The sequence below is a fragment of the Anneissia japonica genome, unplaced genomic scaffold (genome assembly GCF_011630105.1).
Source record: "Anneissia japonica isolate Jap-2015-1 unplaced genomic scaffold, ASM1163010v1 scaffold287754_len4335492_cov202, whole genome shotgun sequence".
In the NCBI taxonomy this organism is placed as follows: domain Eukaryota; kingdom Metazoa; phylum Echinodermata; class Crinoidea; order Comatulida; family Comatulidae; genus Anneissia; species Anneissia japonica.
The window spans coordinates 3,896,123-3,922,081 of record NW_022705543.1 but is presented as its reverse complement, the minus strand read 5'-3'; the positions used below and the strand labels follow the sequence as shown (position 1 = coordinate 3,922,081).

At 34.6% G+C, this 25,959-nt stretch overlaps 3 protein-coding genes across 3 annotated transcripts; 1 reads left to right on the top strand and 2 right to left on the bottom strand.

The window, feature by feature from the left end:
* Positions 1–1,550: 1,550 nt before the first annotated feature.
* On the bottom strand, positions 1,551–4,363 carry LOC117105799. Its single transcript, XM_033247078.1, has 3 exons — positions 4,213–4,363; positions 3,066–3,214; positions 1,551–2,004 (listed from the first exon to the last, which is right to left on the bottom strand). The coding sequence occupies exons 2-3, from the start codon at positions 3,180–3,182 to the stop codon at positions 1,804–1,806; spliced, it is 318 nt and encodes a 105-aa protein (XP_033102969.1). The 5' UTR covers positions 3,183–3,214; positions 4,213–4,363; the 3' UTR covers positions 1,551–1,803.
* A 2,733-nt stretch (positions 4,364–7,096) lies between these two features.
* On the bottom strand, positions 7,097–13,892 carry LOC117105825 (putative deoxyribonuclease TATDN1). The gene is made up of 13 exons (XM_033247123.1): positions 13,755–13,892; positions 13,223–13,243; positions 13,067–13,111; positions 12,819–12,868; positions 12,049–12,112; positions 11,584–11,727; positions 11,076–11,118; positions 10,309–10,394; positions 9,782–9,822; positions 9,091–9,167; positions 8,476–8,546; positions 8,173–8,305; positions 7,097–7,474 (listed from the first exon to the last, which is right to left on the bottom strand). Exons 1-13 carry the CDS (start codon positions 13,783–13,785, stop codon positions 7,369–7,371), a joined length of 912 nt encoding a protein of 303 aa, XP_033103014.1. The 5' UTR covers positions 13,786–13,892; the 3' UTR covers positions 7,097–7,368.
* A 37-nt stretch (positions 13,893–13,929) lies between these two features.
* LOC117105713 (major facilitator superfamily domain-containing protein 10-like) lies at positions 13,930–22,650 on the top strand. The gene is made up of 14 exons (XM_033246951.1): positions 13,930–14,034; positions 14,905–15,113; positions 16,017–16,113; positions 16,422–16,525; positions 16,751–16,909; positions 17,160–17,351; positions 17,739–17,835; positions 17,983–18,088; positions 18,421–18,476; positions 18,792–18,844; positions 19,095–19,185; positions 20,238–20,285; positions 20,731–20,820; positions 21,046–22,650. The coding sequence occupies exons 2-14, from the start codon at positions 14,943–14,945 to the stop codon at positions 21,147–21,149; spliced, it is 1,368 nt and encodes a 455-aa protein (XP_033102842.1). The 5' UTR covers positions 13,930–14,034; positions 14,905–14,942; the 3' UTR covers positions 21,150–22,650.
* Positions 22,651–25,959: the final 3,309 nt, after the last annotated feature.

Below are 25,959 nucleotides of genomic sequence, written 5' to 3'. Positions count from 1 at the left end.
TAGGGCCCTCAAACGTTCTTTACAGGAATCCACACTGGGTGCTCATGAAACGACGCTCTCCGGAAGTTAGTTCCACTAGAGGTCACTCAGTTGCTAAAAAAACTGTTTTCCAACTGGGGTCTATTATGTTTGCAGAAAACCAAGCCCCGTTATTCAACCCCCGGCCAGCCAAAGATTTTGATCCGGCCCGCGCAACATTGCTAAAAATAAACAATTTTCCGGCCGATTTTTAGAAAAATCTTCTGTTTATAGGAACACAACCTAGGACTAGGCACCCCTACTTTAGCACTGTTTGATTTCTAAACTGTATTTAATAGTCATCATGATATCATGCGTTATATTATTTATACTCATACATATACCATTACATTCCTACAATTTATTTTCTATTCCACAATTTTTTTAATTATATAGGACCTTATGCAAATCTTACTATATTTTATATATAATAGAATAACCGCCCCTCCTAACGTGAAATTTTCCTTTTCCGTTTGAATAAGCGCCACTCATAAGATTTTCTTTTTAACAAGTCAATAATCCAATCAATACTGGGACTGTGGTTGTTGGTATGATTTGAGCTGTAGAGTGGAAACACATTCTTCTTCAGTCAATATCAAAATGAGGATATTTCTCTTGCACATTCCCATCTAGTTTTAAAGAAAAAATACAATGATCCTGCCATCCTGCTAATCTCAATCGTCCGATGGCCAACAAGCTAACCACCAGCATCTGCTATTTTGCTGTTATGTAAATATTCACACATTCTTGTAATGAGCCATTTTCTCTGGACGATTATATTTTCTAACCACCATGCGTGATGTCCTTATATAATCGTTTTTCATTCAAAAATTGCCTCTTGAATTTAAAAATTTTCAATAAGAACCCCTCGATTTTCATCTATTTCCATAAGCGCCTATCACTCTGTTTTCATAAGCACCCCGTTTAAATAAGCGCTCCTCAGAAAGTGCAAAAATATTTTAAGCTTATTCGCGCGAGTACGGTAACTCAAATTCAAATAACACTTTTCATCACTCGTGCAGCTCAATCAAATAGGGCCTATTATATATTTAAACGACCCATTAGTATAGCATGGTAACATAAAGTAAACTGAAAAAACATTGACATAACCGAATAATACATTTCTCTAATAATATAATTATCGGCGGCCATTTTTAATTTTGGCGGCCATCTTGGATTTGAGGCAAAATTCTTGTTGGTGGCCCTTGATTTGAAAAGCTTAGGTCTGAAGTGACAATTCCACTTCAAGAAAGTTGCCAACACCAAATAAATATGTTATATATCTTTAATAATTGTAATTTTGGCGGCCATTTTGGATTTTGGCGGCCATCTTGGACTTGAGGCAAAAATCTGGGTGGCCCCTAAGCTTATTTCAAATAGTATGGGGTCAGGATGATAAATCCGCTGAGAAAACCTTGACCGGAAAAAAATGGCAGTTTATCCTTGGCTGGGCCCTGTTGTTATATTTCAGCGTTGTCTGTATGCATTATTAAATATGAAAGATACAAAGGAAACGTTCCTGCAAAAAAGTAACTGTTAATCCACAGTGTCAATGACTTCTATACGACATGTTATAATTTACTTCGAAATTAAGATGATCATTGAATAAAACCCACCAGAGTTTGAGTCGTCTTAACAATTGGTTTTGCCAGGGGATAAATTTCATTTAATAATATATCTCTTTAATTTTTGGTAGATATAAAGCATGGCAGGGGTGTCGATGTACAATAAGGCTGCCTTTTGAATCTTTGTATTTTATCCGATTAAGAGGCCTCGGCTGTCAGCCTATGGTTGTTTGCAAGCAGCATCACCATTACCACCATCATCATCATCTTGGAGTAGCTTTAGCAAGTCTGAGTATCCTGCTTTTCTCAGTGCGTTCATTAAGTAGTCGTACCAATCACTGTCAGCTTTAGTTATTTTCATATATAATTCATATGCTCCTGCTCGATTTCCTTCATTGGTTGCTTTTCGCCGTATCAACTCCTATAAACATAGAGAAAACATGCTTGCTATTAAGAGTAAGAATAAAATATAGATGGGCATATATTCAGAATATATTTTTGCTATGTTAATGTAACGATGTATGCTAATAGCGATATGTAGGTAAATGATATTATGCAGATGAATGACGCATGAAGACTAAATGACTAAATTTACAATTGCTTTTAAAACTTTTAAATTGATCTGTTGTTAGGGGCGGATTTATGGGGGGCGCCCCGCCCCCTTTTTGGAAAGTAAAAAAAAAATGGGAAAATAAAAAGAAAGAAAAAGAAAGAAAGAAAAAAATGATAGCCCAGAACGCCTCAAATGTTATTTTGAGGCGTCTAGAACACAAAAATTTCGCGGGTGCATGCCCCTGGACCCCCTAGGACGTGTTGTCTCGATCGGCCCAATTTCGGACATCTCTGGATCCGCCCCTGGTTGTTAAATACCAGTAGTCGCTCAGCAGGCCCTATCTCATAAAAAAATAGCATATTGCATATAAATGCAGTCTTTCTTAATTCATTTTGTTCTTTTGGGAGAGGAAACTTTTCCCCCACCCCATGCGCCGTTACGCCACTGCTGGGGCCCTCTTCCCGGCCCTCTTATTTAATGAAATAACGTCATGCTTTTCTCAACGAAGTCTCTTTATGGGGCTTAGGGAGTGAAGTTGTAATGGGCTTATTATGATAATAAATTCATTAGTGTAGATTTCTGATTTTCTTTGTGGTAAATCCATCTTAAAATTATTACTTAATCGTTTTGCCGATAAAACTATTAGTAAACCTATTATCAAATTATTAACTGAGAAAGGGCATTTGGCTCGTGTGCACTTTAAAGAACCCGGTACATCCTTCGAGAAGAAGAGTTGGGGGTTACCCCGGTGTACTGGTCCATTAAGTCCCCTGTTGTTAAATGGATATGCCACGTAGGACAAGTGATTAAGTTCACTTATTTGGCATAGCCTTGGCGCTCGTGCCTAAAGAAATGAAATGAAATGAAATAAAATACTTGCTGAATTAGTGAGGAAGGGGGAAGCCCATAGTTTCCTAGGAGACACTTACCTTTGTACCCTTTGTCATTTTAGGGAAGTAGTGTAATATATTTTCTACTTCTACTGTTTGCACAAAATTAGCACAGTATTTGTCAAGGCGTTCCTTTCGTCTTGCGTTTCTATCCATCTTCACCTTTTACTCATGCAAGCAATATTTATCTTGAAAGAAAAAAAATAATATATTAATATATCTTGAGATACGGACTAAAGCCCAACACGACTGACTGGCAAATAACTTAGTATGATGAATAAAATGTTATATCATACATAAAAGGTAGGCCTACATAAGTACAGTAAATGAGAAAACAGTAAACAGTAAAAGATAAAATTCATTAGGAACGTTTAAATCTGGTGTAACAATAGCCACTGTCTATTTTATTCATAGCATACGCACATACTAGCCTAGGTCCCAGGGAGGGTTTACACTTGCACGGCCAGTTGCCTGTTCTCTAAATTGCTAGGAAAGTTTACTACTACGGTGCATCTTATCTTGTCATAGGTATCGGCTGGCTTGTATACTGGCAGTATTTTTTTAATTTTTTTATAGAAAACCAATAAATTTATTAAATTTATTGTTGAGAAGTGTTGAGGGGGGGTTGTTTTTGGGGGGGGGGGGCGTTCGTTCGAGGGGAAGGTGTTTATATTTTTTGTGTAAAATGGATACGTTACACTCAAATAAACACGCCCCTTAATTTCACTGTATAACTAAATATGGATGTACACGATATAATTACCTTCAAATGTGCTATTGGGTGATCATGGAGACTCATTGATACCAACCAGATTTAAAAAAAAATGTAATTCCACTCAGTAGACCATTAATGGAATGGGTTGAGAATTATGTTGCTTCCATTAAATTTGTTTACAGTCATTTAGGGAGCATTTATTCGAGAAAAAATAAATGCCTCAGGGCGTTTATTCGAGGGAGGCGTATTCCAAATAAGGCTCTGGAGGGGCGTCTATTCGAGGGGTTGTTTATTCGAAAAAATACGGTATATTAAATGCAGTAGGTGTGACTATAGTAATACCCTGTGTAATACAGTACAGAACAGTAATATAATTCTGTAGAATAATAATTTTCTATGTTTAAAAAAATGTGTAAAGTAACAATATAACAAGAACAACAAACATACATCCATCAAGTCATTCTTACTTACCTCCGCCTGTTCTACGAGACTGACGAGCAGAGGCCAACCAGATCGAACTACGAGGACTATATTCTCAGTTTGCTTGGTTTTCGATTCACACACAAGCCCACTCATTAGACCTAAAAGAAAGAAACACGCCAATGAAAATAGAGATATTCCTTGCAGCAGGAAGCAACTAACTGAGCAAGCCACGATCGACAGAAACAGAATTGCAACACATTAATGTTTTTTTGTGGTTTTTTGACATGGAGTTTCCGGTTTATTTATAACTTTAGTGATGACGTCAAACTTCGACGCGTACCTGGATTTAATGAATGCCTATGCCTGGATGATTGTCTTAAAAATGTATTTTGTCCCCAAAAATGACCAAAAAAAGGTAATAAAAATAAACTAACTCAAAGTAAGCAACACATTCTTCTTTCAGCAGTTTGTTGTAACGATGATGGCAGCAGTATATTGCAGGCACTGGGTTTTTACAATTTATTTTATCTTTAGTGACATCACAAACTTCTACTAGTACAGTACATATATCCACTTCCTGTTAGAAAATATGTGACTGGCAGCAATCCTCTAACAATACCATGTCCTCTAAAAATGTTTAAAAAAAAAAGAAAAAAAAAATCATTTTCGAAATTAACGTGCTCATTTTTGAAGTACTATAGCATGAAACTTAACCAATTAGAGCATAGGAATACCGAATTTATTCAAATAAATGCCCTGGGGGCGTTTGTTGTTGTGCTAGGCCAAGTGTATTGTTTTTGTGTAAAATGGATACGTTTTAATACGCGCTTAATTTCACACTAAATGTGCAACTACAACATATACCGTCAAAATGTGTTTAAAAATATAATTCTACTGGAGTAAAATATTGATAGAATGTGTTGAGAATGATGTGGCTTCCATTAGTTTTGTTTACAGTCATCCATTTTTTTAGTGGACGTTTATTAAATTTTTTTTTAAACAAAAAACAAAAATCAATGACCAGGGATGTTTATTCGAAGAGTCTACAAATAGTTAAAAATGACATACAAATACTGAACACGAATTATGCCATTATTGGATACTTCATAATACATCTGTCAATGTAAAATTTGTGTCCGTTCAGCTTTCAAAAATTCTGGATCCGTAACTACAGTCTGAAAAAGGATAAAACCAGTGCTATGTAACAATTTAATGCATAAGTATAGTCAAAATACGTATTTTTTATTTAGATAATTGTATCTATCTAAATCTATCAAGTTACTCATCAACGCCTGTTCAGATCTGGATGATTTCATGCACAGCATCCAAAGCGACGTTCGTAATCAAGTACTCTAATCTTTTCTTTCCTTTTCCTTTCTTATGTGGCCTTGCTCTCTTTCCTTTCATGGAAATCAATTGCATGGGCCTATTTATATTTATACAGTATTTATAATTAAAAATGGATTCAAAATGGGAGGAAAAGAATGAACTTACATTGAAATTCAAGTGTGAGAGTGCTATTTCCAACCATCTAGAGATGCCCAGAATCATGCAATTTATCCCCTCAGTGCCAACCATTATTGGTGTATCCATATGCAACCCATAAAAGTCTCCCCCTACCCCCAACCACCGGGCCCCTTCTATATTGAATTCCTGGATTCCCACAGATAATAATGAAGAATGAACATAACATGAGTATTCTATAAAATGGACACTAACACAATTAATTCTAATTAATCATCATATCAATAAACAAACTTGCAAATTTATTCAAATTATTGGCTTTTAATTCAATAAAATATTCTGTAGACACACAAGGCATCATGTTTACATTCTGAATGTAAGAAATAAAAATCCTGCATCGAAACTACTCTTGAAAGCCCAGTGGACTCTGCTAATCCACACTGCTAAGGTCCAACGAAACGACAGCATAAACAACATACATATGCACGTACACAACATACATATGCATGTACACAACATACATATGCATGTACACAACATACATATGCATGTACACAACATACATATGCATGTACACAACATACATATGCATGTACACAACATACTATACATATGCATGTACACAACATACATATGCTGTACACAACATACATATGCTGTACACAACATACATATGCATGTACACAACATACATATGCTGTACACAACATACTATACATATGCATGTACACAACATACATATGCATGTACACAACATACATATGCATGTACACAACATACTATACATATGCATGTACACAACATACATATGCACGTACACAACATACATATGCTGTACACAACATACATATGCATGTACACAACATACATATGCATGTACACAACATACATATGCACGTACACAACATACATATGCATGTACACAACATACATATGCATGTACACAACATACATATGAATGTTTGGGGAACATGCACGTAAGCATGGCACTGTTCTGATTGTTCAGTTGTAAAGTACTTCATTACCTGTATGAAACCACACTAGCCTCTTGTACAATCATTCAATGTTCAGAATAGCAAATTTCAGTGGCGGATCCAGGGGGGATCAAAGGGTTCGGACGAACCCCCCTCTGTGAAGAAACGTAACAAAATACAACTGGGTCCTGGTTTACAAAAGGCATGCTAACCTACCTAGGCATAAGTTGGAAGATCAGACAAACAGGCTTAGCCCAACTAGTTTTCAATTAAATAAATTATACACACTGTTTTTGGTTCGCTGTCGTAATAATTTATGTACGTTCTTCAGGCGTATCGGTTCATCAATCCATGGAAGAAAGACTACAAATGTAACTACTCAATGTTGTTGGAATATAATATATTGCCTGTCTTTGATTTTTTTCCCCTCTATAATAGGCCTAAAGAATGAGATAAAATTACCTGTCTTTCTTCAAGAGGGGGAAAACCTCCATTTTTGAAGAACTTAAAGGTCATTAAAAGACTCCTCAGAAATTGGGAAAGCTCATTTCCGGCCATCTAGGAATCAAAATTTTCCCGGGGGAGAACCCCGATTTCATTTTGGGTATTTTTGGAAACATATTGAACCACCCTCTGTTAAATCCTGGATCCGCCCCTGATTAATTTATATTAAGAATAACAATTATTAGTTTTCTAGATACTGTACATGTGATCTTTAAGTAGTTTGATGGTATATGATATGAAGTATGTATCACGACTTCTTGTATCAAGACTTCTTATTGAAGAATAGATTGAGTGTATTGTGGTACATAGCATTGGCAAGTTCATTAGTATCTTCCCCTCTTGCTCCTGCCATCACTTCTAAGACTTGCCTGCCAAATAAAGAGACAAGAATACATGATCAATAATATATCGTTTACTATACATTATATGGTAAAATGAGAGGAATCAGGAACAAAAGTTAGCTGAAAAACATGGCAGGTGTGATGTGTACAGCCCTGGTACCAATACAAACATACACACCTATGAATGAATATACATATATACATATACACACCCACAGATGCATACATACCTACCTATAATAATTTTAAACAAATTAAATTGAACAAATTTAATTAAACACCTTAAAAACTAATCATCTTGATGTGTTATTCATGTTTTTCTTTTATTTTGTGTTGTTGGTCTGTAGTTTAAGCTTATTTAAGGGTGAAGCTAATTATTAGCCACTAGTCAATCGACTATGTGGCTATCTTGCCTCCCCTGGTTTGGTACCGAACTTTCATAAAAATAAAAAATTTAAAAAAAATATGTATGCATGGAGATATACTCCTAATACAAACCCACAGAAAACAGTAAAAAAACAAAACAATAAGCAACGATAAATTAGAACTTCAACAATTAAAATTTGGATTTAAGATTATTTCACTCAATAGCCTACGTAATCTACACAACACCTCACATTGATTATATAATGACTTCTTTTCTGTATAGGATACAGCTCAAGATTTGAAATTTACAGCAGTAAACATTATAATTCGTAACGTTTTAAATGGTTAATTTAACTTACACAATGTGACAAGGTTCATTGCGACCTTTGACACAGTGACCATCCTCCCATTTTTCTTTCTTGCATTTAGGAAACGTAGTTTGGATAAACTTTGAACCAGCATGAGTAGCCTTTACTTCACACCACGGAGCATCTGAAATCCAAGCAACAGTAGATTCAAATAAGTATAAATAATGTAACCAATAGAGGGCGCCAAGTAACTGCAATGAAAGTGACAAAGTTATGTTGCATGTAGATAAATTGAATAATGAATACATTTTCCAGTTTAAATTGTGGTCTAATACAGCGTTATAGCATGCCTACCTGTTTCTATCATCAACCATTCAGATGGTATTGAACACATTACATCAATGTTTTCTTGAGTTTTTAATGAACTAAAATAAAAGAAACTAATAGTCAATCTCAACAGACATAGAATGCTGCATTTGATATCCAATACTAAAAATCAATAATGATATATTATTTATATTTATATTGATATACTTTCAATTAAATACTTTCATTAACACCATCATTAAGAAAATAATTCTTTACAAGTGTCATAAAAGTGAAATAGTGGTACACAAGAATTATGCATTATAGCCAATCACAAATCTATCTTGGTCAAATCGAACTGCTGTTCACACTTGGTTTCAATACACTGTAGGCTTTAAGAGGGTAAGATTTTGCACATGCCTAGTCAGTTTAATTGTCGATACATTCTGTAGAATGTTCAACCATGCCCACTGCATTTAGTATGCGTTCTTGGAAATTTAAATTTTCGCACTGGACTTCTCTGCTCAGTAAAAACAGCCTGGTTTTCCTTCTTGGGTAACGTTTTCTCAGTTTAACTTATATTCAATGTGAACACAACTTTAAACTCACTGAAATAACACTGATCAGTACTAGAAAAAGGATGCAAGATAACTGTTAACTCACCAGCCATTGATACCAATGTAAAGACCTAAATCAATAACAGCTTTTGCTTCGTCTTTTGACCCATCAAAGCTGTGTACCTATGGATCAAAGAGGTACTACATTATCACAAGCAAGCGAGGTGCAACTAAGAGTGGATAGTTATGGTTAATCAAAGCAGAGATCCACTAACTTCTAATAAGAAAGTATAATATTTTAAGAATAAAAAAGCACAAAATCATTTGGATATGAGCTGGCATTATGAGGAGGGCTGACAAGTATGCTCAGTAGTGGGTAATGCTGGGTGTAGCAAGCAGGGATGTTGAACAGGCAGAGGTAAGGATGGCTAGAGGTGTAGGGCTGGCAGGAATGTTCAGGCAGTGGGTAGGACTGCATTTAGCAGGCAGGGGGTGGGCTGTCAGAAATGTTCAGAAGGTTGGAGATAGGGGTGGCTGGAGGTGTATCTGGAAGGAGATGTCAGGTTGGTAGAAAATGTGGGGCTAGCAGGGAGTGTAAGGCTTTAATACTCTTTCTATTAAGAATTATTGATATACATAAGAGAGATATATATCAAAATAACCTACTGGGTCAGCTTTTCAAAAAGTCCTGTCAATTTATTTCTAATGGGTACAGACTGTAGGGCTGACAGAAAGGCAGTAAGATTTCCTGATTAGAAAAAAATGTTTAGTAATATCAAATAATTGATAATACCTACCACCCCACCTGTATATCTGTCTCTATTCCTCTTCATTATATCTAAAAGCAAGTGAATGAAAATTCATAATATTATAGAATATGATTGTAGAAATAAATAAATGTTCATGCTTATTAATGTCTCCATTGTTAATACCAACTTTCTTAACGTAATCATTACCAGCATTTCATTGTCAAATAGGAGAGTTGAACACCTATATGAAATGTGATTCATACAAAATGGAATAAGACTATTAACAGAAACTGTGGTTTAAAAGTTAAGGGGCGCCAACTCCAAACTCAAGGTTCTGGGTTGAAATATAAGAGCATGACATTTGTCTTCTAATTATAACTCCATTCAGTTAGCTCCATAATCAGATATCTTCCTTGTCCTCAAATCATCCTCATCATCTTTTTTAATCCTTTTTCTTGATTGTTCTTGCCACCCACTGTGTTAAATGTCATGTCCTAAAGAAGAATATATTATTGGTTCCTCTTCCCCATCCTCAACTCCTCCCCCCTCACCAACTTGTAAACATACCTACTCACCTATGAAGTCACTGTGTGAGTTTCGACAATGCAGAAACATTGGAAGCTTGGATTTCTCAGCCAATTCCATCTGCTGTTCAAAATATCTGAAAGAATATGGTTCTGTGACTAAACAAAACTAATTAAATAAAGGATAATGAATAATAAATGTCCAATTCCCAAACAGTTAATTTCTTACATTTTTTATAATAAAATATTGGGTTTTTTTTTACATTAGTTTGAAATTGTTGCCATTTGTTTGTTGTTTGCCTAGCTGTTCATAACAATATAACAGAAAATAGACAATATTTAAAATGTTGCTTATACAGTTAAATTTGCCTAAGTTGAACTCATTTTACATGCCAAATTGTTTGTTTGTTTGTTTGTTTAATGGTTTCTCCAACACTTCAAATTAACATATCAATATAAGGTGATAACAATATAATAAGAATACAAAGTTACAAAATCGGTGTAAATGCAAGTAAGAATAATTAATTGGAAGTGTGGAAGGAGGTCAAAATAAGTAAAAACTTTAAGACTTGACCCCCTGTAAAAAACCAGAAGATGGTAAATAGAACTTTAGAACACAGCATAAAGTGTGAAATCAAACTTAATAATAATAATAATAATAAGATATGTAATGATCAGAGAGAAACTTATTGTTGTGATTTTCATTAATTAACAATCTTTAAGTCAAATTTTATCTAAGTTGAACAATATTTCAATGGCATTTTGAATTCGACTTAGGCAAGCTTAACAGCAGAAATATTGTAAATTCAAAAACTTACTTCAGTTGGGTCTCCTTTGGACAAAAGTGAAGCCTATCATAATCTACAAAAGGGGGAAAACATGTCACTTTCAGTCCAGCATACTGTACATCAATCCTACCAACCATGTAGAGAATGTAAACATCATAATTCTCTCTTTCAATGAATGGCTGTGAGGTAGTGCATATCTGTTGTCTAATATGCTATAAACAAAATGCACCAACTCAGGCACAGACACCAATGATATCAAAAGCCAATTATTGTATAATTATTATTATTATTATAAGCCAAGAATATTGAGTCCTTTAATCAGGAGAGGAAATGTTTCAATGAACACAACATTTTTTAAGCAAGACTCATGGAGGTACATCAATATTCATTTGGTCTGCACGGTTAAATAGTAATCAAAGTACAAGTGCCAAGTACCAAGCGGGAAGAAGCCTGCAAGAAGGCCTCCGAACCTACTGTACCTTAAACTGAAATTAACTTTTGTATAAATCACAAAAAGAACAAAAAGAGGTGCTCTAACCTAGACCACATTCTCCAATGGCTACAACTTTGTCCTGACCCTCCTTTACCAAGCCTAGAAGGTCATCCAGGTAACTGTCAGAGCCTTCTTGTTCAAACTCACTACATCGGGTAGGATGACAACCAACTGTAGAGTACAGAGAATCTAAGAAGTATAAAAACAAACAATTATTACACTGCAGTCGACTGAATGTAGATTATAAATTAGAATTGATGATGATGATAATGATGATGATTAGCATGATGGTGATGTTATTTGTTAAGATGATGAATATTACAATGATGATGATGCCTGTCATGCTTGTCAAATCATGAACTGAAATAAACATATTCCATTTTACAGAAACATTCCACTACCACAGCATATAGTATATCTGCGCAAGCCCAGTATACCAAAAAATGATGATGATGGCATTGGTGAAAATAATGGTGATTATAATGATAATATTTACAAATTATTTTTTACCATGTGTTTTTGCTAGATCCAAAGCCTCCTTACTGTCTTTTAAGCTCCCTCCTGTTACCATCAGCTGTGTAAATAAAAACAATAATCAATTACATATTTAATACATGCATCTTTAGAGATCAAAAGTAATAAATAATATCATGAAAGCGAAAAAGATTATATACTTAATTGATTCAAAGCCAACAAAAATATAATCATTAATTACTATAATTATCAAACACTCTCATTCAATGCAATTATCAAACACTCTCATCCAATGCCGTAGCCAGAATTTTCAAACAGTGTGGAACAATATCAGGGTGGACCCACTTTATGCGTAAATTCAAATAATTTTCTTAAAATTTGTCCCATTTTACGCACAAAAAAGAATAACCTGGACCTATTTTCTTACAAATTGACCTATTTTATGCAAAATATGAGAAATCTGGACCATTTGCTTAAAAGGTGATCCATTTTACACAAAGTATGAGAAATATGAGCCCATTTTTAAAATGTGGACCCATTCTTTGTGGACACATTAGAAAAATTGTGTGGGACTGTCCCAATAGCTGGCTACAGCATTGCTCTCATCTGATTATTTTAATAATGGCTGAAATTTGGGATGCGAGCTGCCTGAAAAAATAAAACATAATACAAACAGTACAAAAAAATAAGTAAAAGTAATATTTTAAAATTCTTAATACTGTATTATAATAAAGTGGAATATACACAGAAAAAACAACATACACAAATGTTGATTGTTTAACATTTTATCAAAAATATTTAGATACCTTTTGAACACCAACACTAAGAGCTCTTTGCAAAACTTCAAGAAAGTCATCTAAAAAAATTCAATAAAAACAATCTTGCTTAAAATCATAAACAGCTTCATCAACAGATAGGAAATGAATAAAGCTTTTGAGTTACATAATGAAAAAGTTGATAATGTGAAAGTAATATACAGTAATATATAAAAGATGTTTAAAACTATTAGAGTAAAGTCAATTTTTTTTTTAAATATTTTAACATGTTTAATTACCTTTATGTTTTTGTTTTCCATGGTACAGTCCTCTAAAAACATTATCTAATAAAATACAGTAAAGTGCATAAATAAATATTACTGTTGTAAATTTGGTGTAATCATAAAATATTAATAATAAAATACTATTAATTAGAAACACAATTTCTGCCTCACCTGTCAAATTCACTCCGATATCTGAAATGGAATAATTTCAAAAATTAGCATTATTTCTGATAATTGTTAGAATTTAATTTAAATTTTAGTAAAAGTATGTTTCTTGTAATTTTGTTGTGCCAAAATTTAATAAATCAAATCAAATAATGCATACCAAAATTATAAAATGTAGTAATGTATATTTAGTGTTGTAATGCACCCTTCCTTACTAAATTATAAATAATTATCCCGAAAAAAGTTTTAAAAATGTAATATTATATTTATTAATATTATCTTATTTAAGAGCTTAATTCAATTATATAGTCTGGTCCTAGGCCTTGCTAGCCTACTACACTGGTACTAACTAGTACTAGGCCTAGCCTAGGCCCAACTCTCGGAACGAGTGGTGGGCCTAGCCGGCCTACCCCCACCCCAAGTCCTACCTGGCTAGTAGTAGTAGGCGGCCCTAGCCTAACTAGAAAAAGAGCCTAGGCCTACGCCTTGCTCTTCAATTTAGTTAGGACAATACATTAATGTCGCTAAGCCTACAAACCAATCAACTTTAAAGTTGTAGTTTTAGCCATTTGTACTGTGGCTCTGAAAAATAGCCGTAGCCGTAGTACTGTTGGTTGCTGTACGGGTAAAAATCGACCAGAAAAAATAACAACACGTTGGTTGGTTTAGAATGTCAATAAGAGGTCAAAGTGTAAAGGTGAATAGCCACCAGTGTGCATGCATGAGCTACCACGACAGCATCAACAAACATACTGAAGTGGGTGGAGCTACTTAGTGGTGTTAGAACCGAAAGAAGGCTGGTGGTAGAAGTACATCAGGTAAGAGGAAGTGCATTTCGTTATATCATAATTAATATAAAACAATGTGACTGAAATAATATTAACGCCAATGTGTGTATAAAAATTATTAGTTTTATTAGATCTCTCTGTATGCGGAATATAGTACACAATACAAGGGCTAGCCAAGTCTAGCTAGGCCCAGGCCTACACATACATGTCATGTGGGTAGGCATTTTAGTACAGTCAGTCAGTGACAACTCCCTGAATACCGGGTGTTGAAACAATTGTAATTACAGTAGCCTTATGGAAACTTAAGAAAATGTTCATGTTGTCATTACAGACGTACTACTTACTATTTTCTGAATTTGTGTACTTTGATCGAATTTTGCAAATATGTATATATAAGCCTAGTAATATATTAAGATTTGTATACTTTTTAACGCATATTTTGTGACATTTTGCTATGTCATGCTTTGCAAGCAATTGTTATTGTATAGTCATAAAATCCTCGTATTTATTATCAGTGGTAGATTGTTTTATATATATTTTGTAAAGCAAAAATTATGAATGGAAAATCAATCTGTGAAATAGTAATTTGAAATTAAAATAATACATTTAATTAGGTCTAAAGGTCTAAAAATGAAATGAGGAAATACAGTTTGCCCTCCAATTTGAGACACCCTTAGCACCTGAAAATTTGGAGTGGTCTTGTGATTTGGTGTTCAAATAGAGGGTTAGCTTTGTGTTAAAAGATGAAGATTGTTATTGGATTCTTTGAAAAAGTTTTCTCAAATTAGAGGGTCTCGGAATTGAAGGGGTCTCAGAATACAACGTGTCTCGAATTGGGGGTGCACTAATAGTTATCATGGCAGCAAATTGTTAATCATGCATCCCTCTTAATTGTTATAGTAAATATAAAGCCAGTTTTTTAACGGAGGAAAAGAATTATGGCTCGAACTACAACCACCGAGAACCAGGAGGCGAATGGAAGGGACAAGGAAAAGATGTCTGGAATGGTGAAGATTGTGTTTGTTTCATTGCTACTGGATCTGTTAGCCTTCACAATGATTCTTCCATTGCTTCCATCACTACTCGACTATTACGGGAATGCAGATGAGGTAGGGAATGAGCATTTTTTTCAGTCTAAAATCATGATTATTTTGTCTTATTTCCTCATTAAACTTTCAGGAAATTTTAACGGATCAAAATCTACTTTTAAATTAATCTTTTAATTTGTTTTGTTTTATGTATTTAAAAAGATTATGGTAATTTTTACTCCCTTCAGCAATTTAAACACAATTAGCAGGTGAATTTTTACTTAAATACAAGTACACTACTTCAGGTGAATTATTATAATACCTCCGTGGGTGAATGAACAAATATTCAAAAACATTTGTTTAAGCCAATATTCAAATTCGAATAAAAGTTCTATGGGCTTAATTTTGTAAAGAAGCCCATCTGGAAAAAATACTTACTCACCATGTGTTTTTTGCAAAATGTGTCCTTTGCAAAAAGTGGCGAGTGCACTTGCTGTTGATTGTGAAGGAAATAAAAAATATTAAAAAAAAGACTTACTGCTCACCATATGTTTTTTGTAAAATGTGTCCTTAAGTATTATCATGAACGTGATCGTGTTCCTAAGTTATATAGGCAGTGAATATTGGTATGCAGTTCCCTGGGCACTTTTTAAAATACCAAAATGAGCAACAATGAATCTATTATGTAATTTATATTAAGGAATTAACTATGCATGATCATACACAATAGGTTTATATTCAATGAGTCCAATACAGTACCCAGTTAAACCAAACAAGATTTGCCATATTGTCCTTTGCACATTCATATAATATTTTCATAGTCCAAAAATATAATCTTATGTAAATTTAATAACATTCTAATGCACAGTTCATCCATATAGGATTAAGGTATTCTGATAAACTTATTGTGTTTTGAGACAATTGTATCTGGTTGCTGAGCACTTCAAAAGTATTTGTATACATTCATTCTTTATCTCATGTTAGAGTGGATTGTACTCCAGCATGGTATCTGCATGTACCGCATTCAGGGACCTACTTGGAATACCAGACACAGAAAAATACAATTCCGTACTGTTCGGAGGTAAAATTATGTTGTATAGTTTGGAATAGCTTTAATTTTAGTAGACAATTCATAGTTAGGTGGAATAGTTTTGTATTTTTTCCCATTCTCAATTTCAATCGTATCGTACATGACAGTTTCCCAGTTAAAATGACAAATGATATTGTAGAAACCGTATAGCGCATTGGTAAGGCTTTAGCCTTTCAATTAGGAAGTCGTTAGTTTGAGACCAACATCCTTGGGAGAGAGGTCTTAAAAGATGTGAAGTGTGTGTAGGCATTATTGATGTATAAAAATTTATGACCAATGTATTTCCTTTTGTATTTTAGGAATTATTGGTTCACTGTTTAGCTTTCTGCAGTTCATCTCTTGTCCAATCACAGGAGCAGCTTCTGATTTTTATGGCCGGCGCCCTCTTATGATTATATCAATGGTAAGTTTTCTTATGGCAGCTGGAATAGCTGACATTTCATAATTGTTCAAATCTGTTTGTCTTCATAGTTCAGTTGTAGATGTTAAAAGTTTATTTTGTTTTGTTTTATATCAACATGCAACATAAGGTAGGTATTGATTGTATTTAAACTTATATTTTTTAATTGTTTATCCTGAGCAAAATGCAGCAAAATTTTATTCAAATATTTCTCTTTTTTTTTTTTAGGTTGGAATTGCAGCTTCCTACGTCCTATGGGCATTATCACATAACTTTGCAATCTTTGTATTGGCAAGGATTGTTGGAGGCCTTAGCAAGAGTAACGTTAGTCTCAGCACGACCATTGTAACAGATGTTTCGACGACTAAGACACGTGGAAAAGGAATGGTAGGTTTCTCAACTGTCTATGAAATATCATTTTTTTAAAGAGGTGGATTCAAAGAGAGAGAGAGGGGGGGGGTGTGGTGGGAAGCAGGCCTAGGATCCCCTAATTTCTTTTTAATTATAAAAAAATGGAGGAATTCATCTGTGAAAGCCCCTCCTTGGGCCCCCTCTATTTCGAATTCCTGGATTTGTGACTGTTTAGTGTATCAATTACCATTTTCTAATCTACTGTTTACATTTGTTACTATTTTAGGCACTTGTTGGAATCGCATTCTCTGTTGGGTTCATTGTAGGCCCTCTGATTGGTGCATTTTTTGCCAGCCGTGGAGTTGTAGAAGGAAATGCATTTTATGTGAAGCCTGCTTTGCTGGCATTGACGTTAGCAACTGCTGATCTGCTCTTTATATTAGCCTTTATGAAAGAGACACTGCCGGAACAAAAACGGGTAAGAGATGTTTTTTTCTCCCCTTAATTTACACCAGTGGTGTACACTGTCTGTACAGTATCTAAGAGTCTTGAAATAGGGGGGGGGCTGTAATGTGAGGGGTTCGATGAGGGGACGACATCTCGCAAAATAAAGTGATTTGAGGTGATTTTTAACTACTTGACTGTGATTTTTAGGAGCAACTGGGAGGGTGCGAATATTCTTTTCGGAGGGGGCATGTGTCCCCCGTGCACTCCCTAGCTATACCCCTGATTTACTTCTAAAACTAAATCTTTTATTATTGAATCTTGTTGGGGCTAGTGTAGAGAGTGGAGTTACAACCCTACTAAAACAAATAGTTTTGTATTTTATTATTATATATAGTATTTACTTTTTTTCTTGTTACAGGCGAAATCTTTTACCAGTACACTGACTGAAGTACAGGATTTAATCAACCCAATTTCCCTCTTTAACTTTTCAGCAGTTAAACAACTTAGACAAAAATGTAAGTTTGCTAAAAGATAAGCACTTTATTAAAGACTCAACAATTTTTAGTGGTGCATAATTTCATTTATGGTACTATTTATTTGGTTTTCGTAGGTAAAATAGTACATTGATTTTATTTAATAAATTTGTTAAATATTCATTTCAGCAATGCTTCGTCAAGTTGGGCTTTCCTATTTCTTTTATCTCTTCATCTTTTCTGGTTTGGAATTCACGCTAACATTCCTGGTTCATAGGAGATTCAACTACACAAGGTAACATGAATTTGATTGATTGATTAGTTGAATGGTTAATTGATTGATTGGTTGATTAATAGACAGACATATTGGTTGCCTAGCTAACTGACAGGTTGATTAACTGCTTAATTGATGTGAATGAATTCATAATTGATTGACTGACTGATTGACTAACAGAATGATTGGTTGGTTGATTAACTGATTGCTTTACTGAATAATTCTCTGAATAACAGATTGATTGGTTAATTGACTGACAGATTAATTGACTGATACAGTAGATTGATTGATTATTGTAGGGGCATTATTGAATTAGGTATTAATAATCTGTAAATACAATTTCTTCATCGCAGTATGCAGCAAGGGCGTATGTTCTTCTTCATGGGTTCTATAATGGCACTTGTTCAAGGTGAGATATCTTATATCTTAAAATATTTTATTTCCATCCAATTTTATCATTAAAGCCTGCACTAGTAAAATCAAACAAAATAATAATATTAAACCTACAGTAATATATTTGTCTATCATAACAAAATATTTTTAGAACATTTGAGGTTAGAAACCTCTCGGTATATATTTTCTTACACTAGTGGGACTTGGAGAGCTACAGTAGTCATTTCAGAACCTTAAAGGTCTTTATGAAGTTTGGAGAGTGACGATTCTGGACAATTTTTGCTCTTTCAAATTTTGATGTTGACATGAATGTATTTTGATGGTGTTTTAGGTGGCTATGTGAGGAGAATTCAACCTGGAAAAGAAAAGAAAGTCGCACTTATGGTAGGTTGCCAGAATATTGTAGAATGTCAAACCTCAAACCTACCCATATTTAATAGCTCTACCTTTGCTTGTTCTCAGAGGTTTTTTTTTTATGTATGAAAACAAAATAATTATTTAGTCATTTTTCTTTAAATTAAATATCACACTTTTCAAAGTATGATTATTTATTAATCCATGATTTAGTTGTAAATTGATATGCTACTACTCTAACTAATAATAATAATAATTAATAATTTTATTTTCTTTTTAGGGTATTATTGTTTTAATTCCGGCATTTATTATTGTTGGTTATGCGACTACACCATTTGTCTGCTACCTTGGTTTAACGCTATTTTCATTTGGTAAGTCAAGGGTAACCAATGGTATACAGTAATGGTAACCTTTCCGTTAGGCTTATTAGTTGTGAGGGCTACCTTCTCTCATGGATACTCACTGAGAGGGCTACTCTTTGAGAGGGCTACACTCTCTCATGGATACTCACTGAGAGGGCTACTCTTTGAGAGGGCTACCCTCTTTCGTGAGGGCTACTATTTTGTAATAATTAGTTTTTTTTAACTTAATTATTTAGTATGCTTTTACTGTAATTGTGAATATAACATTTACATAGAAATAACCTGCTTGCAAGGGTTGGTTATGAATAAATATATAATATAAACATTAAACCAGGTTAAAAGGGACACAATCCTGGTGTTAGAGGCAAATCCAGAGATGTCCTAAAGGGTGGCCGAAAGTGGGGCCAATCAAGATAACACTACCTAGTGGGGCCCCGCAGGCATGCCTTCGCAAATTTCTTGTTTTCTAGATGCCCGAAAATAAACTCTGAGGCATTGTGGGTGATCAATTATTTCTTTTTCTTTCTTTATTTCTTTTTTTTACACTTTCCAAAAAAGGGAAGGGTGCTGCAGCCAGCCCGGTGTATCCCCCTTTAAATCCGCCCCTGGTTGTTGCTGATTTTTGGTTTCGGGGTTTAAATTTAAATACTAAAAAGAGTCAACATGTGCATGAATATGTCTGGTCACTAAATACTAAAAACACCTGACAAACACCCAAAAATTATCTCTAAGACATTGACAAAACCCCTGACAAACATCCATAACAAGCCAAGACAATCATCCCAAAGACATCGACAAACATCCACCCCTGACACACTATACATTACTCTTTTAGTTTAGAGGGTTGAGCAGGTTGTTGAAAAAAATTTAAAGTGAGCATATACAAAATGTATTTCACAGTGGGTTGCAATATATGTTCATGTGCCTAAGCTGCTTTACCTCCAATCCCAGGGGCTTGAGTTCAAATCGACTTTATTCCATATGTGCAACTAGCATACAATAACAAGAGTATTGGATATTAAAAGTAATAATGGATATGACGGTAATCATTTTCTTTTTAGCTTCTGCAACAGTAGTACCTTGTCTAACAACTCTGGTTTCTACATTTGGTAAGTTCAAATTTTAAACACAATTCATAAACATTACAGTCCTTATTGCATGAAGACACATGTTCAATTTATATTCAATTCAGAGGATGATTTAAAAAGAAAGAGCAGATTCGTTGCCAGCAGGGGACACATGACCCCCCTTGAGAAACACTTAACCCCCTGTTGGGGAAGAAGTCAATTATATTTTCAGGGAAGACTGTTTTGAAAACACATTTTAATGTCTTTTAGTGCTCTTTTAGTGCTCTTTTCGCGCATCGAGAGGTGCCTATCTTAAAATTTGCTCCCACCATGTTGGGGCTGAGGACCTTTTGTCAGGGACATTTGATCGCTTGTTGTGGAATCTCTTGCATTGCTACTGGGATGCAGTGCTTTACCAGCATAAAATAAAAAGTGTTCCATAAAATTGAAGCATCTGAAAAATGTTATTTTAAATATTAAATTTCAGGTAAAGATGATCAGAAAGGAACTGTTTTAGGAATTTTCCGATCATTAGGAGCATTAGCCAGAGCTTTTGGACCAATAGTTGCATCATCAGGTGAGTCAAGTATTATTAATCATTTTCATCATTTAAAAGTTTCCAACACGATTATAAAATTTTGTTTTTGTGAAAATGAAAGCCTAATAAAATTAAGCCAATATTTATCACAACGTGGTCTATATTTACCATAACTGGTCTGTACTACTATTTTGTAGTTAGTTTGACGATGCTAGTATCTCTTGTGTCAGACTAAACTAAACTTATTCTTTTGCTTTAATTTAGTATACTGGAGTCTAGGTGCCACTACCTGCTACATCTTTGGTGGGGTGAGTCTTCTTCTACCGGTAATGATTCTACGAAGAGCCGACTCGGTGAAGACAGAATGAAACTACCTGTACTGCTTTATTTACCACTCAAGTTTTTACAAATGATTTTAGGATTCTTGACTTGAAACCTATCAAAGTAAACCCATTTTAAATAATAATAAAAATGTAGCAATTCTTTATCAACTCTGAAAAGTAACATATTTTTAATTAGAATAATAATAGTAATACAAGTATTAATAGTAATAATATTAATATTAGGGAGGTTTCGCACATGAACGCGTACAGTTAGTGTGACGGATACGTCATCACTTTGATGTCATACGCAGGCTGCTATCCGCTAACGTGTGGACGACACGCATATCTCGCTCACCACGCGTAAGTGAAAAATGCATAGGAAAATTTTGGATTTCTAGGATGATATTAAAACGTCAGTGCTTTGACCTTGGTGGTGTCGGGATTTTATGTAGGCCTAGGCCCAGGCCTGCTGGTAGCCAGGCACTTTTGGGTCATAAACAATAGGGCCTATCACAAAATAACCAACACTTCTGGTCAACAAAGGAAGTAACCTTACATATACTAATAAAACTTTGAGAAGCAAGATAAGAGAAGAGAACAGAATTATAGTACTAGGCCTAAGCTAGGTCCTAGGCCTAAGCTACGCTTGAATTGCGCTGTGATTGCAAAAAATACAGAATGGCTACGAACCATTGCGGATAGCTAAACGTATGCCTACACATATTCGTTCGCATGCGAAACCTCTCTAATATAATATTTAACATCTGAAAGTGCTTCCGAATATTTTCCTTGTTATTGAAAACAGTAAAACTCATGACAGTGTTCATAAATTTATGTAAGAATTTTTATTTTCTTAAACATTGATTAATTTCATAGAAAGTCATTCAGAAGAGCAAAAGATGTAATTATATATTTTTGCACAGCATATTTTTTCACTGATGAGTTTTTATATATATTTTATATTCTTTGTAGTTTTGTACACTTATATTTAGTATGTGTATTTCTGATAGATATTAATTGTAGCTATAATGATAGATTTGTGTTACCACCAATTTCAAATTGTTTTTTCTGATCAAAAGGAATGTAGAAAGAGTTATACTTCTTTCTTTCAGACTAAGAATAGAATGTCAAATGAATTCTATTCTTAATAACATTACAAAATAACTGATGTAAATTTGTGATTTTTTTTTATAATTGTATGTTACAGTAATTTATTTTGATTTAGAATGTTAATATTATTACTTAGCTTTGTTGTATACAGTACTGTCTGTGAGCATTTTTAGGCAATTTCTCAAGACTTAAGGGTGAAGTTGTTTTTAGTTGAGACAAAAAAGCCTCGTGTCAGTGGTGGCTCCAAAAATTTACCAATGAGGGTCCGACATGTCCGAAAGCGTGCCCCCCCTCCCCCACCACTGCTCGCATCACCACTCTACACTATTTTATAAACACAGGACTAAAAGGCACATTTGAACTGCCAAACTAGAGCTTCAATTTATGTTTTTGTATGTTCTGTTTGTTCGAAAACAAAATTTGAATGCAATATGGAGTATTTGCTTGTTACAGTTATTTAGTGTTGTGTATGTTGGGTGAATTTGTTGGTTTTGACAAAAAAACTTATGTTAAGCACTGGGCTGAGGCAGACACTGTCAGTGGGAGTGGGCTTCTTGACTGTCAATCAAATTTAACAACTGACCAATCAGAACAGCGCCAGGAACACGCGCTACCTCACAAACACACGTGTTGTCCCACAGACCCACGTGTTACGTATGTCACTGTCGTTTTGTGGGACAAACAATATCCAATGGGCGGGGCGGGGCGTATCAGAAAGGTCCACTAACCGCATACATACAGTTGTGAAGCCACCGCAACTGATTGTTTCTAAAATTGGGAGGAGGAAATTGAGATACAGATTAGAAACACTTATACGTGCACAGCCTCCACGCGCTTGCGCGATTGAAGAGTAATTCAATTGGTGCACTTGCGAATGCACTATCTTTAGGCTATCATAGTGGTGAGTTTCTCTTGAAAAAGTAACGGTTCAGACGTTGTTGAAGACGAATTTCAGTTTAGTTTATTTATTTGGATAAAGACATTTGTAGATGGAATGCTCCGTTTACACTTTCAGTCTACACATTCCTGATGATGACATAATTAATATCGAAATATTTAATCCCAACACGATGGCGTGTATTTTAATACTTGGAGTATGTATTATACTTTCTTTTCAGTGTAAGAAGTATGTGATATTTCTCATATATGACAATGATGTTAATATACTGTATTACACCCGCCATGTACTTACTATCAGATACCGAATTAATCTGTCAAATCACGGCTGAACACAATCCCAGGCACTGTACTGTGTTCCTAGCATGCTTGATACTGTAGACAGAGGTCGAGCGGCACTGTTAAAGTATATTAATAATACTGTATTCATATAGAACAAGGACATGTCAATAGTTGGGGCATAATCCAAGTAAAATGTAAGGTAGAACGGCTCAGACCCACCAAGGCCTCATCCTGTACTGAATTATCATTTCTCAAGAGGAAAATAGTGCCCTTGCCAATTCTTGTATACTTGGATGCGGGCCCTAAATCCTGATTTCACTCAAGGAGGTAAACCTATAAATAGGCCTACGCTATTTAAAGTCTTTCGGCCCTGCACACCTGTGCCATTGTTGGGCACAATATTGTACTATGGATGAAGCATTGTGCTTTAAAGCCAACATTTTCAATATAGGCCTACAGTATGTTGTAGGCCTAAAACTGATTTTTTTTTTCTAAGACACAAAAAGGGTGTTTGAGGCAAAATTCGGGAACGGTTAATGATATACAGCTTTTTGAACATTAGAAACTGTTGGGAAAAGGGGCGTAACCCCCTTTTTTGCGACTCCATGCAGTGGCGGATTCAAGTGTGCCCCCTCCCCCCCTGCAACCAATTTTTTTTTCAAAATTCTGAAATCAAATGGAGAACAAAAGAAAATTATATTCAAATTCAAGTCTAGAATGCCGTTGCTTGCCATCTAGATGTGCCATGATCATAAATTTTCGGAATCCAACCATAGTAGGGCTGAGGTGGTATAGCCCCTCCATTTGTGTAAGTCCTCCCTGGGCCACATTATATCAATTCATGGACTCACCACTGCCATGGTCGCAAATGCCAAATTAAAGACCTGCTAAGCTCATGAATATTCAATTATAAAAACAGATTACGTAGATAGGCCCAACCTTCACATTCACAACATCTTCACGTCAGCGGTATTTATTAATTAATTTCAGTTTGCAATATTGATAATTAATAAGGGCATCATATAATCTAATCTTTAATTTCTATGTTTGTCTTTTAATATAAACAGTTATAGATACAGTTAATTAACAGGTGTTTAATATGACGCAAATTTCCATGACACTTGGCAGTCAACATATGGTTAGTGGTTTTTACCGTTAAGTAAAAACACAAATATAAACTAAAAACAAATAATGAAGGTTAATTCATTCATATTATGCTGGATATTAATTTATATTTGATTATGATCAGCCCGTAGTACTGTACTTTTTTAACAATAAATACTGTATTTCACCATACGATTACTGTTCCTGTTATAATGCTTATGGTATTTTATCGAATCTATAAAAACCTGAAATTTGAAAGAGAAAGTGAAATATACCGTCTAAGCTAAATCTGGAAGAAACCTCTCAAAAATTTAATTGGTGGACGCTGAGAGTAGCACAGGCACGGACTACTAGTTCTACACACAACGCTCAATGAGCATCTTGTTTGATGAAAAGAACATGAATGAATAAATGAATGGATGGATGAATGAATGAATTAATGCATGAATGAATTAATGATTGAATGAATGAATGAATAAAAGGGTCTACGAAAAGATACAGCAATAGTATGCCTATTACTTATTTGTTCGTTGGCAGGATCTTTCTTATTGCAATTTTTTAATTGAAAGCTAATAACTTACTTCAATTCCTTCAAGAAATATTTTACTACAATTCAATTTAACATTTATTTGACCATTTGTAAACAAACAAGGAAATCTAATGAGATAAATCATATAAAAGTTATTAATACATCATTGACTGGTCAAGGGACGACGTAGGAGCTCTTGGGGGCGGCATTGTCGGCCATCTTCACTAAAATAAAACTAACAGAAAGTAACTTTATCCTTCATCCTTCGTATAAATATACACAATTACATCTACTATGATTATTGACAAACAATTAAATTATAGTACATTTATGAATATACCAGGCGCAGATCGAGTAGGTACGTGCCCCGCCCCACCCCACCCCCGTTTTGCCACTAAATCTTAAATTTCAATGCATAGGCCTATCAATGCCCGGTGTGCTCTCATTTATCTATTCTGAAACTGCTGTGCCCCCCCCCCCCCCCCCCCCCCCTTTTTGGATCCGCCCCTGTACAAAGAAAGCAGTTCAAAAGGTATTAAAGTTTAAAGGTTTTTAGCTCATCTCATCATCACAAAGAGACACGTTTAAGTAAATTAATTGGAGAACTCTAACGCATCTCCTTAAAGTATTTTTGTGTATTTAAATAGGTTAGTGACCGGTGGATTGCATTCTAACATGCATATAAATATCCAAAAGATACCAGTATTTGATCATTTTAAGACCGTAATTGAATGATAACGAAAATTAACCATTAAGACAATACAGGGTTCCATTATAAGACGGATACGTTCTTTATCAATATCTTTATCACACACCTGGTCAAATAAGTATCAGTTTTGCTGTTGATGGTCAAATACATATTTGACCAATCAACAAAATATTTATCGCCAGTCTTCTATAAAAGTCTCCAATTTCGAAGACCACTACATTTGC

What these genes read in the sequence shown, in the direction of transcription:
- LOC117105799 (XM_033247078.1), bottom strand. Translation starts at nt 3,182, where the DNA reads ATGGATAGAAACGCAAGACGAAAGGAACGCCTTGACAAATACTGTGCT. An exon ending in AAATGACAAAGGGTACAAAG is followed by an intron (nt 2,005 to 3,065) that starts GTAAGTGTCTCC and finishes CTATGTTTATAG; the next exon opens with GAGTTGATACGGCGAAAAGC.
- LOC117105713 (XM_033246951.1), top strand. Translation starts at nt 14,943, where the DNA reads ATGGCTCGAACTACAACCACCGAGAACCAGGAGGCGAATGGAAGGGAC. An exon ending in CACTGCCGGAACAAAAACGG is followed by an intron (nt 17,352 to 17,738) that starts GTAAGAGATGTT and finishes TTCTTGTTACAG; the next exon opens with GCGAAATCTTTTACCAGTAC. An exon ending in TTTAACGCTATTTTCATTTG is followed by an intron (nt 19,186 to 20,237) that starts GTAAGTCAAGGG and finishes TTTTCTTTTTAG; the next exon opens with CTTCTGCAACAGTAGTACCT.
- LOC117105825 (XM_033247123.1), bottom strand. Translation starts at nt 13,785, where the DNA reads ATGGCTAAAACTACAACTTTAAAGTTGATTG. An exon ending in TGGAAAACAAAAACATAAAG is followed by an intron (nt 12,869 to 13,066) that starts GTAATTAAACAT and finishes GAATTTTTTTAG; the next exon opens with ATGACTTTCTTGAAGTTTTG. An exon ending in ATGGTTGATGATAGAAACAG is followed by an intron (nt 8,306 to 8,475) that starts GTAGGCATGCTA and finishes CTTGGATTTCAG; the next exon opens with ATGCTCCGTGGTGTGAAGTA.